Source organism: Pezoporus wallicus, unplaced genomic scaffold, assembly GCF_028554395.1.
Source record: "Pezoporus wallicus isolate ANWC-B61680 ecotype Strahan unplaced genomic scaffold, APGP_CSIRO_Pwel_v1 contig_5069, whole genome shotgun sequence".
In the NCBI taxonomy this organism is placed as follows: domain Eukaryota; kingdom Metazoa; phylum Chordata; class Aves; order Psittaciformes; family Psittacidae; genus Pezoporus; species Pezoporus wallicus.
The window spans coordinates 8,646,248-8,663,321 of NW_026642361.1; the positions used below are offsets into that span (position 1 = coordinate 8,646,248).

Sequence of the window (17,074 nt, forward strand, 5' to 3'; positions counted from 1 at the left end):
ATTCCCTGCATATTTTTATAACAAAAGCAAAGTTAAATCCAGAGTTCAGGAGCCACTGAGCAGCTACTGTTCCCTGCTCATTTTACCTCCATCTCATCCTATTTCCCTCCGATCTTCCAGTTTGTCCACCTCAATTCCAGAGGATCCAGCCTTTGGGAATGAAAAGCCATGAGCACTGCAGGAATTACCATATTTAACATCTGCAGGGTCATACTACTGGCATTTAAAAAAGCCAAGTTAAGACAACCAGCCTTCATTCATCCCTTCTTGAATGAATGGTCTATATGTCAAAATACCTGAAAACTGCACTGATACAGTAGAACTTATTTTAACTTGCATTACAAATAAACTGCACATGCTGTTTTACAGACAATATATATTTGTAAACTTGCTCATGCAAAATCAGTGTGCACAACAGGGATATTTGTTTCCTAATCCCCACGCCTCTAAAAATGACATTTATGTCTGCTTTTTTTTTATACTGTGCCCAAACCTTCTTTAGAATAAATCTTATACAGATTCCATCTACCAGCCAAACCAATTTATGAAGCTGAAACAAAAAAGAATAAAAGGTACACAAAAACATGGTGCATTTGGATGCTTGATTCCCACCTCCCCCGGATTTTGTTCACAAGAAGAAAGAGTGAATAAAAGAAAAAAAAAAAATCATGGTCACAAAATTTTGACATTTTAATCCTAAACTTTACAGGGCAAATGGATGTTGGAACCTATTTCCATATACCATGCGTCAACTGTTTAATTCCCAAATGTGGCCAAATCCGCTAAAACAAGAGTGGTTAACAAACTCTGGATTACGGAAATATATTTCTGGAATAAATGCTAGAAAAGCAACAATGGGAAAAGCCAACTGTCTCCATAAAGGTAATAAAGTGGAACAATGTGTAGATTAGATAAGTTTTCTGTTTCTTACTCATAACCTGTCAATTCAGTGCATCATATGGTTCAACGTAATGGTCCCCATTTTGGACAAACATCTAACTAGTGTCCATTGATTCCAAGTTAGTGGATGATGAATCTTTTTGGATACTTTCAAAGATGGCTGCAAGCTCAGGGTTAGAGCTTATTTGTGACTGAAATTCACTCATTAATGGACTCTTCTCTGCTTCTGGAATGGTTAGAAGCGCTGCTACTGCCCTCATAGCAGATCGTTTCAGTTCATCTTGCTTCTCAAACTCCTGTTTCACTGAGTTTGCCTTTACCTAGGAAGAAAATTAAATACATTTGAAACTTCTGCTTAACCCTCCTTTTACACACACCTGAAAATAAAATAACTACCTTACAAAGACCTATTTCATTCCATTCTACCACTCTAAACAGTTTTCAAAATGGCCTAAGCTCTTAACTCCCCCCAAACAACTACTTTTTAGCAGTATTTATACCAGCAGTTTATTGCTAAGCAAGCAGAAAAAGGCTGTAAACTACCAGGTCAGTTACAAATCAAAATAATTATAGCAGTCAACCTCTAGCTACTAAGGTCAGTAAATGACATTAGACTGATATTATCATAGTACTTCCAGCTTCCAGAGGACATAACATTTTTTTAAAAGTTGGCCTTCATTGGAATAACTGCTTAACCTTCTGTTATAATTCTCAAAAGATGTTTCAATAATACAAACATAAATTATCATTAAAACCAGTCAAATTTCTCCATGGGAAATAGAACAGACTACAGTAATGGAAAAGCAAAGTAAATCACACATTAAGTGACTGTCAGAGCATGCAGGTGGATCAAGACAAGAACAGGAATGGAAGGAGACTAACTGCACCAAGATTCTCCTAATACAAATGTATAAAGGGGAAAAAAAAATAACAAAAAAACAGCAAAAAAAGACTAGTTATTCTGCCTCCTTTCATCACCCAAATGTTTGTATGATCCAAGGTAATCATCAGAAGTCAGGAAAAACCTCTCAATTCCCAGTTTTACTACTTATAAAGAAGTGAGACTTACAATTTGCCCATATAGAAGCTAAATTTTTACAGAACAAAAGAAATATCAAGGATCATAGGATTTTTTAAAAGAAGCAAACAAGTCTACCCGTCCATTTGTAATTTAAAGAATTTCAATACATGTGTAAAGGTGCACATATTATCCTGCCTACTGCAGTTTATTAACTGTAACTCAGGAAAATGCTGCAGCTGCACAGCATTCTTCATACACAAGTTCATTTATATTTCTGTAAGACAACATGAAATAATTAAATTGGTTTAAATTTAAATACCTTAGTTGTACACGTAGCACGCAAAGGTTCAACAAGCCTATCCAACCTCTGCAGCACTGCGCTTGGACAAAGGGTAGACAGTCTCACCAACATTAAAAAGGTTAGCATCTAGGTTGAGAAAAACGGTAATTCAACAATTAGTGATGCTCAGCACATACATGAAGATATATTTCCTGCAATGCTGTGTAACCTTTTAACAGCAACACTTTAATGGAAATGGCAAATACAGTGAAGTATTTAAGCATATGAAGTAATATTTTTACCATTTCAGTCTATTCACTACATAAAAAATTTTGACTACACAGAGAAAAATAACAGCTAACCTTAATATCATAGTGGTCCTTCAGGCCATCTTCTACATGGTTTAAGAATTCAAAAATATCTAGTCTATCCAAACAGCTATCCAAAAGAGTATACATGCACTCAAAAGCTGCCTTCCTTATGTCCAACCCATCATCAACTGTATGCTTAAATGGTCCCATTTCCACCTGTTTGCAAATAAAAAACAAAGTTAAGAAGTAATATACTTAGAAAACAAAGAATCCATTTACATATATTTAACACTTTTTCTTAGTTAACATACCTCTCTAATTAATTCCTTTCTGACTTTTGTTTCATTGTAAAGATGAGGAAGCACAGTGTCTAAGAGGTCCCTTATTAATGATGGTTTATTGTGTGCAGCTGAGTTAAATGTCACCAGTGCTACTCTCCTGACATTGAGATCTGGGTCCTCCAATGTTTTCAGGAAATCACCTGCAATCATGTACAGAAATAAATCAACTTGTGAGATCTTTTTCATTTGTTACTTTAACAATATCCTCGCTTAGTTGTATCAGAAAAACAATTTCAATTCTGCAGTTCAAGAATTAGAAAACCCCTCTTAAGGAGACTATCAAAATACTGATTTTTAACCTTAAATCAGCATATATTGAGAATTCTTAGATTGCCCCAAAATAACCCTAGCTCAGTATATATTAATGTACAAATAACTCTCTCATCCAACTCTGCCTTCAGGCATTTTCAACCTGGAATTTCTACAGTTCTGTAACACAGCCTTGTTAAAATAAATTCATGCAGGAACATATTTTCCTCAATGTTTGCAAAGTGAAATTTTAAAAAGGAGAAAAACAACAAGGTATAAACACCAAAGCGACTTCTACACAAAAAAGAAATTGGGTAACAAAACTAAAGATGGCTGAGGTTTTTTTAAGTACAAGATACCAATAGCTTTGTTTTTTTACAGAATAATCAATTCATATTTCCAGAAACCAAAAGGGCAAGGCAGCTTCCATGGGAGATAAAGGGGGGGGAAGGGGGGACGGGACATGACGCAAACAATTCTTGACTATATAATAAAAAAAAAATAAAGCTTAGTGATGAAAATAACACAAAGTAACTGATTCCACTTCATCGTAAATAAAAACCTTGCTCTCCGCAAGACCATGGGTTTTAAAGATTGTTCCCCCCCCCCCCCTTAGGTTTAGCAGTATGCACAATTTTTTATACATCTTTAAACCTATAATTAATACGCTATAAGCCAGTCACTATAGCATATTAAACAATTCTACAATACTTTGTCATACAAATAAGAAAAGATCAAAAAGCCACAGCACAGCTAAATCACTTTTTATCATACTGGTGTTACACTGAAAGCTTTGATTACATTATCCCTGTAAAAATATACATACTTCCAAATGCTTTCAGACCATAAGCATTATAGAATCATTAGGACCTAAATTTACAATTCACCACCTGATAATACTCAGAATTCAGACATGCATTTATATTTTAAGTGACTGAATGTCAAATATTTCCAAGACTGCCCTCCTGGGTAAAGACAGTAACTTACCACATCAAAATGACATAATCTGCAAGAGCACATGAAAAAAAATCAGCTTTTGGATCCCATCTCAGGAAAAGCCTTAGCTTCTTGTATCACAGCTTCAATATACATATAAAATTTTTAATCACACAATTTTTACTGCTCAGAATTCAAGAAAACTACAATTAATAAAAATAACTGGCTAATATGGAAACATTTTGTAACTGTTCTAACAGTTATCATTAGCAGCTAATACCAGTACGTGAAAAATACTTACTTCTGAAAACAAAAAGAACACATTTTAAATGCAATTCTATTGCCTGAAAACAGAAGCTGTTAGTAAAAGTAAAGAACTTACCTATGCAGTTCTTCAGAAGTGGGTCTATGGGTTGTGGATGATCAGAAATAGTGAACTTAACAGCAGTAACCACTGAACTTCGAGCATATGAAGACCCTAATATGAAACAAAAGTGTGAATATGTAACATTAAAACAGTACAACTACAGAATTTAAATCACACTCAATGCTGTTCTTTTTAAACTTCTAGTACTTTTAAGAACACTAAACAAGAAATGCTGTTTATTACTAGCAATGCAATATGTAACTCAACTAAATCTATGGAGAAGGCATTTTAACATGATATTGGTAATAAGCATTTAATGTTATCTGCTACAGAAAATTCAAGTAATAAGCCTGTTAGAACCAATTTTTTTATCATCACGTGTAGGCCTACAGATAACTCTCCTTTTTAAAGCAGAAGTGCATGAAGAAAACAGTTTCAGACCAGGAACTCTACTGACAAGATTCATAAGGTATGCACAATTTCCTAATCCTTAAAAAATTCTGAATTTTTACCTGAAAATTAGGAATACTGTGATTTACATCAAAAGATCAACATGTTCTAATTGGTTTGTCTATCTGTCCTTTTGTCACCCATGTTCTTTCTGCCTTAAGCTTATAGCTCTCTGCTAAACATAGTATCAATTGAAATACCACAGTCTGAAAGCAGAATATAAAAGTAATACATATTACGTATGACCAACAACTTGCAAAAAGGGAGCCATCTAAGCTGCACATTGTTGCTGGGAGGAGCAAAACTTCAAGAATATTACAAAATTTAAGCAAGTAATTTGCAAAACTAATAGATAGCGTAAGGCCATTTGCTACAATATGTACATGATTTACCACTACTCACCTGACGCCAAGTATCCCTTGAGTCGTGGAAGCAGAGTCTCTGGGTCTATTAATGTAAGCTTGCCCAAGCATTCAGCAACAACATTCCTTGTACCCTCTTCTGCACATTCGCAGTGTTTCAGGAGTAAGGCCCAGATGTTCTCAACATATGGTTTGAGACCAATCACTGATGCAGAGCTAATTATTTCTTTCAAGGAATGAAGAAGAAGGTACTGCCTCTTAGGTTGACTGGTTATTTCTTGCAAGACAAACGGCAGATACTCAGGAAGATTGCCAACGCTAATACTGCCTAATGCATAAGACGCAGCTGATTTGACTTCTTCACTAGGAGAAGAGAACGCTTCTAATATTACAGACTTCAGCTCAATTTGTCCACTTAAGTCAATGTGATGCCCAACTTCCCCAAGAGAAAGTAGAGCCAAAAGACGAATTGAATCCGTGGACCTTGAGTTCTTGACGTCCTGAATGAACTGACCTACAACCGCTGGTCCTTCCTTAGGGCAGGCTCGAGTAAGGGCAGCAACACATTTGGCAATGGAATAGTAAGACTGCTTATGAGTAAGTGCTGTACTCTGTGAGTACACTGGACCCGTTAACATGCGCAGTAAATCCATATAGCCTAAATTATTTGTACCAGTCACAACCAAAGCTTGGAAAAATTCTAGCATGGCACTAAGAGCTCCACCCTGAAGCAAAGGTGACCTCACCAGCCCAATAAGTTCATTGAGAATGGACCCACTAATCTTTGACAGGGAGGAAGGATATACTTTAGCCAGTGTTGTCAGAAAACTGATAGCCATCTGTGAGACATGCATATCACTTTCACTAATCAGAGGTGGAAGCTCATCCAGGACAGCATCAATCATCGCAGCTGTCAAGCTGTCACTGTAATTCTTAATTAAAATATCTAGAGCAGAAAGAGTACCCAGTTTCAAAGCTCGCTGGTTCTTTCTCAAAAAAGAAGCAAGAATAGGAACTCCCTCACCAAGGATTGGTCTCAAATCTATCTTCAAAGGAGAACCAGCAATCAATGTCATGGCCTTTACTGTAGTTAACCGAGTGATCTCATTCTTCAACCTCTCTAGGAAGATCTGAAGTGTACTAGGCAGGTCTGTGCCTAGGCTATCACCAAGGCTACAAATTATTTGACCCATACAAGATATCGCCCTTTCTTTCACTTCCTGGTCAATGTCAGCAGCCTTTAATCTCTTGATTGTACAAGTAAACAAATCTTTGATGTAAGGAGTAGCATCAAAGGAAGAAGGCTGGTCTAAAGGACGAATAACCTTCACAAGTTGTTGTGTAACCAAAAGCGCTTCTGATGTTATCTTGTAAAATGGGTCTCCAACACAAGCTACAACTGGAGGTACCAATGCTTGAACGTGAGGATGAAAGACCTGGGGAGAATGATTGCAGAGGATCACATACAAACAGGACAATGCATCTATCTTCAGATTAGAAGAACTTGATTTGTCATTCAGTGAAAAAATTATTCCTGGAAGAAAAAAGAAAAATATCTTTTTAGGTTAGCAAAATGTCTGAAGGAAGGCAGCAATACTGAATTTATGTTTTCCTGCTCCCAACCTTTTTTGAATGCTTCTAAGCCCCTTTCAACAGTTTATTCAATCAATTAGTTTTCAAGCTTCCTCTACACAGAGGACACAGGACCTCTGATGACTTGTGATGTATTTTCTGATTTATAAACCGATTCTGAACCTTCAAACTTTTCCAAACTTACTTTCCTTTGTTACTTCAAATTCAACATTTTAGGTTTCACTCTCCTGAGATCAGAAATGCAGTGTGATTTTGCAATTAAGAATCAAATTATCTTTTTCTTTAAATATAGAAGTAAAAAGCTCGCTTAGAATTAATGCTTGTTTTCAAGATTGAAATATGTCTCCAAAATATTTACATGCATCCACATAGTAGCTGATAATTTTGCTAATTTCTTTAAACAGAAGGAACACTTCAAAGCTTTTGCAAAAAAACAGTCAAGATTTAAAGATTTTGAAACTTCACATTCAATTTACTAATAAATCCTTAAGTTGATATTACGTTTTTCATACCCGGTACAAGTACAGGAACATGTTGTGTTAGGGCTCCAGGTAACACATTTACTAGCTCAGTTAGCATGTTAAAGCAACACTGACGAGTCTTCACGCTTTTCTCCTTCATCTGTTTGTGCAAAGCTTTAACTATGTTGGGGACCTGCAATCATCACACATTTGTTAATTGATTCAACAGCTGACATTTCTTTCATCTTTGATCACTAGGGTAATAGAAAGATGTGTATCCTACCCCTCTATTTCTGATTTCTCTAGGGTACTAGGGAACTTATAGAAACGGGGAAATTAGTCAAAAGAAATGCTATTAAAATTAGCAATTTAACTTTAAAAGGTGACATGAAACAAAACACTTAGAAAAAGATTTGCAGCATTATCCTTTTTATTCTGCAACTAGAATATGTTGCAGCAAATCAAGTTAGCTTACATCTGCACTATAGAATGCAAAAAAATAACTGTTTTGCTTTGGTAATTTGGCTAAACTACATAGGACATGCAACTTTTACAGGTGGTGATAAAATACTGACATCAGATAAGCATATTTGCTGAGTTTGGATTTAACTTTCCAAGACTGCTGCACTTCCCTGGACCAGTTTAGCTGGCTTGCTCTCTGTGTTAGTACCACAGTAATCAACTGTGATCTGTGTATGAGGAAAGTATGATATGGCACATTTCAAGAACTATCCTTACGGACAGGGCACAACTTCAGTGCCTGCTCTCAAAAATAACAAAATTTCTGATAAATAACCTGACTCTGAAGCATTGTCAATGGCGTCTCTCCTTGTTCCATTGCATCAGGATCACAAAGCCAACTTTGCACAGGTCGAGTTTGTTTTAAAAGAGAAAGATACGCATGAAAAACATCTGCTTTAACATTCTCCTCACGTTCTTTGAATCTGGCTATTAAAGCAGGAGATACAGTTTTGTAGAATTCGGGAAGCATTTCATGCCGTGTGCTAACCACAGCATCCAGACACTTAGCAGCTGCACGCCTCACTTTCCAGCTCATGTCATCATCATCGCTATATTCATCATCACTCCCTTGAAAAAAATAGATAATGAATATGTTCAAGTCTAGACAATCAAAGCATTAAGTTTTATTTTAAGCAATTATTAAGAATACCCTTGGGTCCTTTCCACAAGGCACACCAAAGAAAGTTTCAGAAGAACATTAAAAACCTTAGATAAAAAGCCTTCTAAGCTGCCTAAATCATAAGACTAATTATTTTCTCTGCCAATTTTTTCACACTAGTCTTACACATGTATTGATTTAAACTGCAAACATGACAAGGCAGTTTGCATCTTAGTTACAGCCTGACTACTGATTTAAAGCATATTCCTCCTTACTCATGACATAAGCAAGAATGCAACAACAGTTACTAGCTGATCAAGATTCAACAAACTGTCCTGTTTGTTTCTTTCTAGCAAGAAATCAAACCATACTCTGAGCCAAAAAATGACAACAAAACCCCACCATTCAGTAAGCAATACAGGTTAACTTCTTATGCACTAAATCAACAACTATGCAGCTCATGTATTCTTAAAAGTAATGAGAATATTATGCTCTGGGTTCAGATTACTTGTGCGTCCAACTTTCCATAAAGCTTACATATATATTGTCATATATATGTATATATTGTATATATATATATATACACACATGTATACATGTATATATTGTCACCATATTAACAACTAACACCTTATACCTTTCACTCTTAAATATTTTGTTATCCTACAAAAAATACTGAGTATCTTGCAATTTTCAATCTATTCTCATTTTACGCATTAGGTAGCGACACATAGCAGAAAGTAGCGAGGAGCCTCTCCCAGGCTGAATATGTATTTTCAATTCATTAACTGATGTTCTTCTCACTTTAGTTATATCATCCTACATGCTTCTGCCATTTTCCACCTTTCAAGTATTTTAAAATATTTGTCTTGTACCCTATGTTCACCCTTGGAATTATTTCTCTCTAGCACTAACATCCTATACTTTTATTCCAAGAAGTGAGTTCATAAAGTATTTTTACAAACAGTACAAAAATTGAATACAAAAGCCTGCAAGTGATTCAAATGCTGGTACTTAATAGCAATTCCACCCATACTGATTTTCTCAGATGAGTGCAGGTTCACAAGCTCTTCCTCTCCCCCAAACCAAAAGGAGAATATACCTTGATCATCATCATCACCACCATCAGCATCCATAGCATTTTCATCTTCATCTTCATCATCATAATTGTAATTAGGATCATAGGTAAGATATTTAAGACAAATGTTTATAATAGTAGTTACATGAGGATAAACTTCTTTGGGACATCTGCATAATATAAAAATACAATCAATGTCAAATTACTTTGAAGAATTAAAATACTCCTAAAAGACTTCACAATACATACTGCATTTTGAAGACACTGGCCAAACCAAGCACCCTCAATTCATCCATCAGAATTACAGAAATTCTGAAAGAAAGGTCAGAAAGTACAATGCTACCATATAACTGGATCTGCTAGATTGGAAGATTGCAGAGAACCAAGATATGCCTTTGGGTACTTATGTTTTTGTCACTACTATTGGACAACAAGTAGTATTAGAATACTTCCTGTAAGTAGTAATGGCACAGTAGAAAGTTTCTTCAGTACAGATATAACACACTGTTTAGAAGTTAAGTTACAAGACATAGTTATAGGAACAGTTCCAGCTAAGAGCTTGCAAAAATATTTTGTACCAAGGGGACTGTCTCTTGACATCAAATGGCACACATTATTACATCTTACCTCCTAACAAAGGATTCAAAGGCTTGAATGCAGTACTCTCGTAGTTCATCATCGTCTACATTACAAAACTTTACAACCAAAGGAATTATTTTCTCAAGATATTCACCTGGTAAGGGGAAAAAAAAGTTAGCAAAGTAATTACTCTCACATAAAAACTTTTAAAATTAAAGATAATTTATATATTTTTCTTACCTATTCTGTGACCTGCTTGCCTACTAATAGCAGCAATACACTGTATATAGGTCCTAGTTGTTGACATGGAATCATTTTTAGACAGTTCTGTCAACAGATGTTCAATGAGGTCAACAAATACCATATTGCCACAACTCATAACCAGGTGACCAAGAGCAATGATGGTTCTTTTCCTCACAGCAAGTCTGGGGCTAGTCAGCTGGGGGAGCAGACAGGTCAGAATTGAAGGATGGAAGTTAACAAGCAGTCCTCCTTGCCTTAAAACAGACAAAACACAAACTCAAACCAATTGAATCTAGATAACTTTGTCCATATATTTACAACAATTCCTTTAAATATTCCCAAAACATCACACACAGATAGCAATTAGTCTTTACATTTAAGGTTTTGGAACTTTTTAAAAAATTAAATTAGTTTAAAACATACCCTCAAAGCAATAAACATTAAAATAATCTTAAAACTACAATTCACAGAAGATTAAATAACAAGCAACCTATCAATGAACTTATCTTTAGTACATTCACTTTTCTCTCCTAAATGTTTCACCTTTAATACATTACCCTATTATATAACTTCAAGTAATTTAAATTTAACATTTGGAAAATTAAAGGTCAAGCTTTAAGGAGTATTTATCAGCATTTACCAGCATTTTGGAAGAGTGATGTTTACCTGCTTAGCATATCAGCCATAATATCAAGTGCCTCCAGTTGAACAGACACATCTTCCTGTTTGGCTATAGCACTAGTGAGACGCCCTGTGATCTTTTTGCAAACATTAGCTGCTAATGCAGAACCTGAAAGAATAACAAAACCTCAGCATTTTCATAATGAAAAATCCTCAAAGCCCCCCAGTTTTTAACACCAGAGATGATGTTCATGACATGAAAAGCAACCTGATCTCAACATTAAAAAAAATCTTCCCATCCAACAAAACAAGCTTGAACAGCCAGTTTGTTTGCTAATGTAATATGCACCGTGCGTTAGAGCTGAAAGACTACCTATGTACAAAAATACCAAGAAGGAGGACTTCTTAAAATGTCTGGTTTATATACCTTATGGGAAAGCACACTGCTCTTGGCAGGGCAAACAATGGAAAGTGAAGGCCAAGACAAACCGAGCACAGTAATTGAAAGGGCTAAAGAAATAAACTACAGGTAGGGGGAAGCACAGCAGTAGATATACAGCTGTTCTTTAGAGGTGGCTCTATCAAAGAGAAAAATCTTTGTCCAAGAAGCTGCTTAAGTAATAAGTACCTGTAATACTGCTGAAACATTTGAGAAGGGGGGAAATGTATACCCCAAGTATTTTAAAATTCAAGTAAAAGTATCTTTAGCACAACTCCAGAGTTTCCCCCTTTCCCCAACTGTCTAACAGTGTATGGAGTAATTTTGACAAGAGAAGAAACTCATGTCATGGTATCAGATATCCAAAGGCTAGCACTCATCTTCATTTGTTTTTAAATTTATTTTTTTTTTTAATAAACCTCAGTTTCTAAAACCTGCATTTCCAAACCCTTTTGAATCACTTCTCTGTTCTCATTCATATCTTATGTTATGATATCTGAGTATTACTTGAATAAAAAAGTAATGCCATGAGCTGTTCATCATTACTATCTGTTTTGAAGGAAAGACTGCCTTTATTTAAAACTGCAGGCAAGCATTTCAGTAATTTATCAGGCAACTGTTAGAAACACGGGGTACTTTCCAAAACACTTGCCAGAAACTAAGAAAGAAGATCATAAAAGAAAAATACCCAAGTTATAAACAATTTTAAAGAATACTATCAATCAAAACGCAAGCTGAGATTTAGCTATTACTACAGCCTAGAGTTGTTCCACCAAGGCAATTATTAAAATAGGAGGCTTTTACACTCAATTTGTTATACTGAAGTTTATATACTGTAAGTTTGGTTTTCATATTAATGCAATCCTTTAGTAAAAAAAGTTTTCAAACTAGCAAAATCTGGAAATACAGAGAAGAAACGAAACATCTAAAAGGATAGCTGTGCCATGCATTTTTCCTCTGACAAGTCAATTCCAACATTAAATGAACCAAAGCCTCTTCACTGAGGGACCCAGCTTTTGCATTTATTTTTTTTTAGTTAGTAATGAAATTATAAAACTAGGTAGTCTTGAGTACAAAATGCCTTACCACTGGAAGCTGGGGGAAGTTCTCCAATCACAGTTTTAAGGCCAATGCTTGAAATGTCACGTAATTGTTCTTTATCTGAAAGCATGTTTGTACAGAGGGTATCTACAATGGTCTCCACTTGATACTCCTTCACTTTACTCACCAAAGGGCCAAGGCTGTATAAACAGAAGAAAAATATTAAATCTGCAATCTTAAATAACCTTCCTTATTTCATTTTAGTATTTTACATTCAAGTCACAAACTTAAGGTTGGTTTTGATAGTAATATAAAGCATAATTTCAAAATCTGGAAACCTTCAACTGGTTGGGTTGAAACCTGCCTCCGTAAGTTTCATAACAAAACAGTGGTTTAGTACATGTTTTTAATCTAAGTGGTGGAAACAGTTTTTGCATGACTGTCTTGCTTGAGTCTCAAATCAGGGTCTCTCTTACTTCTCACTTAACACTAAGGTTTACAACAAAAAGTTGCCTAGCCAGAGCCATCAGTTTATGTGCTTGACTTAGTGCCTGCTTAGTTCACAGACAAGCAACCTTAACTGCTGCATCTTTATTCTACACAACACTTGGGTTCAGTCTCAGACTCATTCTGTACTTTAGAGTGCCTTCCTTAATAGAAGGCAAACAACATAAAAAACAATGACATGGCATGTTCTCCTCCACACAGACACCCAGCACCACTATACATACAGCACACAGTAATATTTCCTCTTTCCTCTGAACTGTGAGTTTTCAGTCATTCCAACTGCTTTGAGCATCTTAATCTTGTATTCCTTTGTCAAATGCTCCCACTTGTTCAAAACGCTAAAACCACAGATGTCCCAGTAAAGTCTAGTTTATTACTAAGAAATACACCATCCTTCACCATAGTCTCAGCCCTATCACCAACTTTCAGTATCTGTCTCCATTGTTAATGTTCTGTTCCAAGAGGGAAGTTCTGCAAAAACGTAACTTTATATTCCCTATTTCCTTCCACTCACCTGTGAAAATCCTGCACAAAGACTCTGAGAACTTATTCTCTCTTTCTCCTACTACCCCCCTCTTGCTTCAAATTTGCTTACCTAGTTTCTCTGTATGTTTAAAATGCCCACCTTCAAAGCATCTCAAGAAAATGAATTTCAAAATGCTTTAAATCACCAAATATTTTAATCTAATTCAACTCCCTCAAACATACTATATTAAAAATGCACACATCAAATCCTGAAAAAAAGAAAAAAGTGTTACACACCGTGCTATAAGCATTCCTACCACATTCCACCAAAAAACAGTACTGTTAACCTGTACATACAGTAATTTCTCTGAAAGACATAGCTCCCTTTTTTGTAAGCTTCTGTCCTCTGTATATTGATCTTGCCAATTATTCTCTCTTTAATTCTCTGTGGCAGCACCCATAGTATCACTATGCAATCAAGAAAGCATGCTTACTAATAAGACATCAAAACTAGACATGAGATGTCACATGAAGCTAAAGTTCTACCAAGCTTAGGTTCTGCACTGACCCTGACGGAAGCAATGGCAGCAAGATGAGGAGCTGTGTGCAGCAGTCACACAGGAGTAAAAGCAATGGCTTGAAGCAAGAATGGAGACAGCAGTAGCAAGGACCACCTACAGAAAATGTGGGAATTAAACAGGAAGTATAGCCCACAACAGAATTAACAGAAAAACAGATATAACTCCAGAAAACTACTATTTATTTTCTCTTCTACCTGAATCAAAGGGATAATGAATAGCATTTTGACTTGGTGTTGTGCACAGACCATCTCCCAGTTGCTTTGCAGTTGCTCCAGATTTCCACCAAGGAAATCCTACAGCCTGACTTTCAACAGCACCTCAATGTTTTTCTTCCTATGAAACACACCAGAATTTATACACATCACCATCAAATTCAACTTCAGCCACAGTGACAAAGTACCAAAGACTTCCAAGAGATTTTACATGTATGTTCTCAGCATGAACTTTAATGAGCAGTAAAGAGTGAGGATTTCAAGTAAGCTCTTTGTACCAGAACAATTGGTTAAGAGTTTGAGGAGTGGAGAAACATCTGTAGATTTTTAATTTTTTTTTTTCAGGAAGCATTTTTCAAAATATTAAGTCTTGCTGCTGTTTTTGTGGAAATCAGGGCTCAACTTGCAGTACAGAAGTCAAAGCAAGGTCATGCAACAGCTCCAGACTTGTGCTGTGAGGATAGACAGTGTTAAAGCAGTTTCAAGTGCTGATCTTGGGGGTGTTGGTCAATGAGAAAATGAAGATGAGCTGGCTTCGGTGTGCACTCGCAGCCCAGAAAGCCAACAGTATCCTGGGCTGCATCAAAAGGAGCATGACCAGCAGGTCGAAGGAGGTGATCCTGCCCCTCTACTCTGCTCTTGTGAGACCTCACCTGGAGTATTGTGTGCAGTTCTGGTGTCCTCAACATAAAAAGGACATGGAACTGTTGGAACAAGTCCAGAGGAGGGCCACGAGGATGATCAGGGGACTGGAGCACCTCCTGTATGAAGATAGGCTGAGAAAGTTGGGGCTGTTCAGCCTGGAGAAGAAAAGACTGCGTGGAGACCTCATAGCAGCCTTACAGTATCTGAAGTGGGGCTATAAGGATGCTGGAGAGGGACTCCTCATTAGGGACTGTAGTGATAGGACAAGGGGTAACGGGTTAAAACTTAAATGGGAAGTTTAGATGGATATATGGAAGAAATTATTTCCTGTTAGGGTGGTGAGGCACTGGAATGGGTTGCCCAGGGAAGCTGTGAATGCTCCATCCCTGGCAGTGTTCAAGTCCAGGTTGGACAGAGCCTTAGGTGATGTGGTTTAGTGTCAGGTGTCCCTTCCCATGGCAGGGGTGTTGGAACTAGATGATCTTAAGGTCCTTTCCAACCCTAACTATTCTATGACTCTAGTGCAACTGACAGAGCCATACATTACACAACAGATGTTTCTGTGGTTTACAAGGGAGGGTACAAATTTTGTATCTGTCCTCTAACATTGTGCACAATGTACACAGACAAGCTTTTTTTAAAATCGGAGCTATAAAACTGAAATATGTGAATATCAATGTATGAACAAATGTGAAGAAAGGAGCATCTTAAAGCCAATTACCAACTAATTATATTAGGACTACATTAGAATGTAATGCCTCCATAGAAGCTTCATGTTTTTCCACACTGAATGCTAATACTGCTTTTCATTAGAGTTGATTCTAGTAAAGCTAAGACTAAAATGACATCTATAGGATTAGCAAACACCAATTTTTGAGAGTTAAAGTCAAACTGAAACCCTAGAGGAAAAAATGAACTATCCTGTTATCAAAACAAGACTAAGATCAAGAAAGCAAAAGTTGAAATTTTCAAAACCACGCCATTATTCACTACAAGTACGCCAGACTTTTGACACTGCAATGATTTAAGCACCATATGGTCACAACCTTTTTAAGGCATGAGAAGTTTAACATGCAGCTGATGAAATTATTTGTAAAACAGATTAACATAATTTAAAACAAACCAACTTTCAACTAGAAATATTTGCCTAGTTTAACTCCTTGTTCAGTGCAAAGGGAGCAGGGTGACCAGAGTTCCATGCTTTAGGAAAAGAAATTGAACAGTCGTAATATATTAATTTGCACCTAAGTCTTCCCTGATGTGAAACAAACAGTAATTATCAAACTTTTTAAACAGTTTGGCCACAAGTTAGTTTGATACACAAGGGTATTTTTCCCCTCCTCTCCAAAAGTAGCCTTTCAAAACATTTTACAAAAGCAAAACAAGCTGAAGACACTTGAAAAAAGGTAGGGGAAAAAAAAATATCCAACTTTATACATTTGATTGAACAATGTAATAATAAAGTTGCCAGGTTGTGGTATGGAGCTAAACCCTGATTAATAGTTCTAGCAAAGCTAGTAAATTCATTGCACCGTATTCTAATTGCAGCAGATTACTGGAAAGAAACTATCTGGATGTGAAACACTTCACAAAGTACTTCCTTTCAGACTTCAGTAATCACAACGGGGAAAGAATGTTATGTTTTTATTTCATATGATTTTGAAAATTATTCTGAATTACGAGCAACTTTCACAGTTAAAAAAGCGTGGACATTAAGTCAACTAAATACAACTGGGGGGAGGGAGGGCAGAGGAAAGTCATCTAGATGCTCGCAGAAATCTGCCCAAGCTATCAAGACACTAAGCTCTGAATGAAGACTTATTCTGACAGTAGATAGCCCAAATCCAAATTAAGTTATGCCACTCAGGCAAAGAAGTATTTAAATAACTTTACACTTGGTACTTAAATCATCTAATTCCCACATTATTGTATTACAGAAACCCACAAGTGGTTTAAGACAGAAAAATTACTCGAGTCTTTACAGTCTAAAGGAGGGTTCCTTTCTTAATTTATATGCATTGAGACACAAGCATACAATGTACAAGATGACAAGTGAAACAGCTTTTCTTGGTTTACTGCAAATTGCTCTGGAGTTTAAGTCTAACTCTCCAAGAACACAGCTGGACCCTAGGTTTACTGCTACCTAATAAAGCTGTCAGCCAGGCAGCTGTGAAGGAACACACAGGTCACAGATCACTATGCAGAAGGAAAGGCTCAAGGCTATGGCATTCAAAATAAAGGCACTGAAGTTAGTTTAGGAGCTTAGTAGTGC

General features: G+C 36.3%; 1 protein-coding gene across 2 annotated transcripts in view; it reads right to left on the reverse strand.

Moving 5' to 3' along the window:
• Nucleotides 1-666: 666 nt before the first annotated feature.
• Nucleotides 667-17,074, reverse strand: part of CAND1 (cullin associated and neddylation dissociated 1) — a 28,145-nt gene continuing 11,737 nt past the window's right edge. The window contains exons 3-15 of one of the 2 annotated variants that reach the window (XM_057429380.1): nt 12,438-12,592; nt 10,958-11,081; nt 10,289-10,545; nt 10,097-10,202; nt 9,494-9,639; nt 8,068-8,360; nt 7,323-7,464; nt 5,258-6,751; nt 4,421-4,516; nt 2,824-2,993; nt 2,564-2,728; nt 2,241-2,348; nt 667-1,220 (exon numbers count right to left, since the gene is read on the reverse strand). In XM_057429380.1, the coding sequence (XP_057285363.1) occupies nt 996-1,220; nt 2,241-2,348; nt 2,564-2,728; nt 2,824-2,993; nt 4,421-4,516; nt 5,258-6,751; nt 7,323-7,464; nt 8,068-8,360; nt 9,494-9,639; nt 10,097-10,202; nt 10,289-10,545; nt 10,958-11,081; nt 12,438-12,592 (3,481 nt within the window). In that variant the 3' untranslated portion in view covers nt 667-995. The remainder of the gene's footprint in view (nt 1,221-2,240; nt 2,349-2,563; nt 2,729-2,823; nt 2,994-4,420; nt 4,517-5,257; nt 6,752-7,322; nt 7,465-8,067; nt 8,361-9,493; nt 9,640-10,096; nt 10,203-10,288; nt 10,546-10,957; nt 11,082-12,437; nt 12,593-17,074) is intronic. The other variant, XM_057429381.1, reaches the window with a different exon arrangement.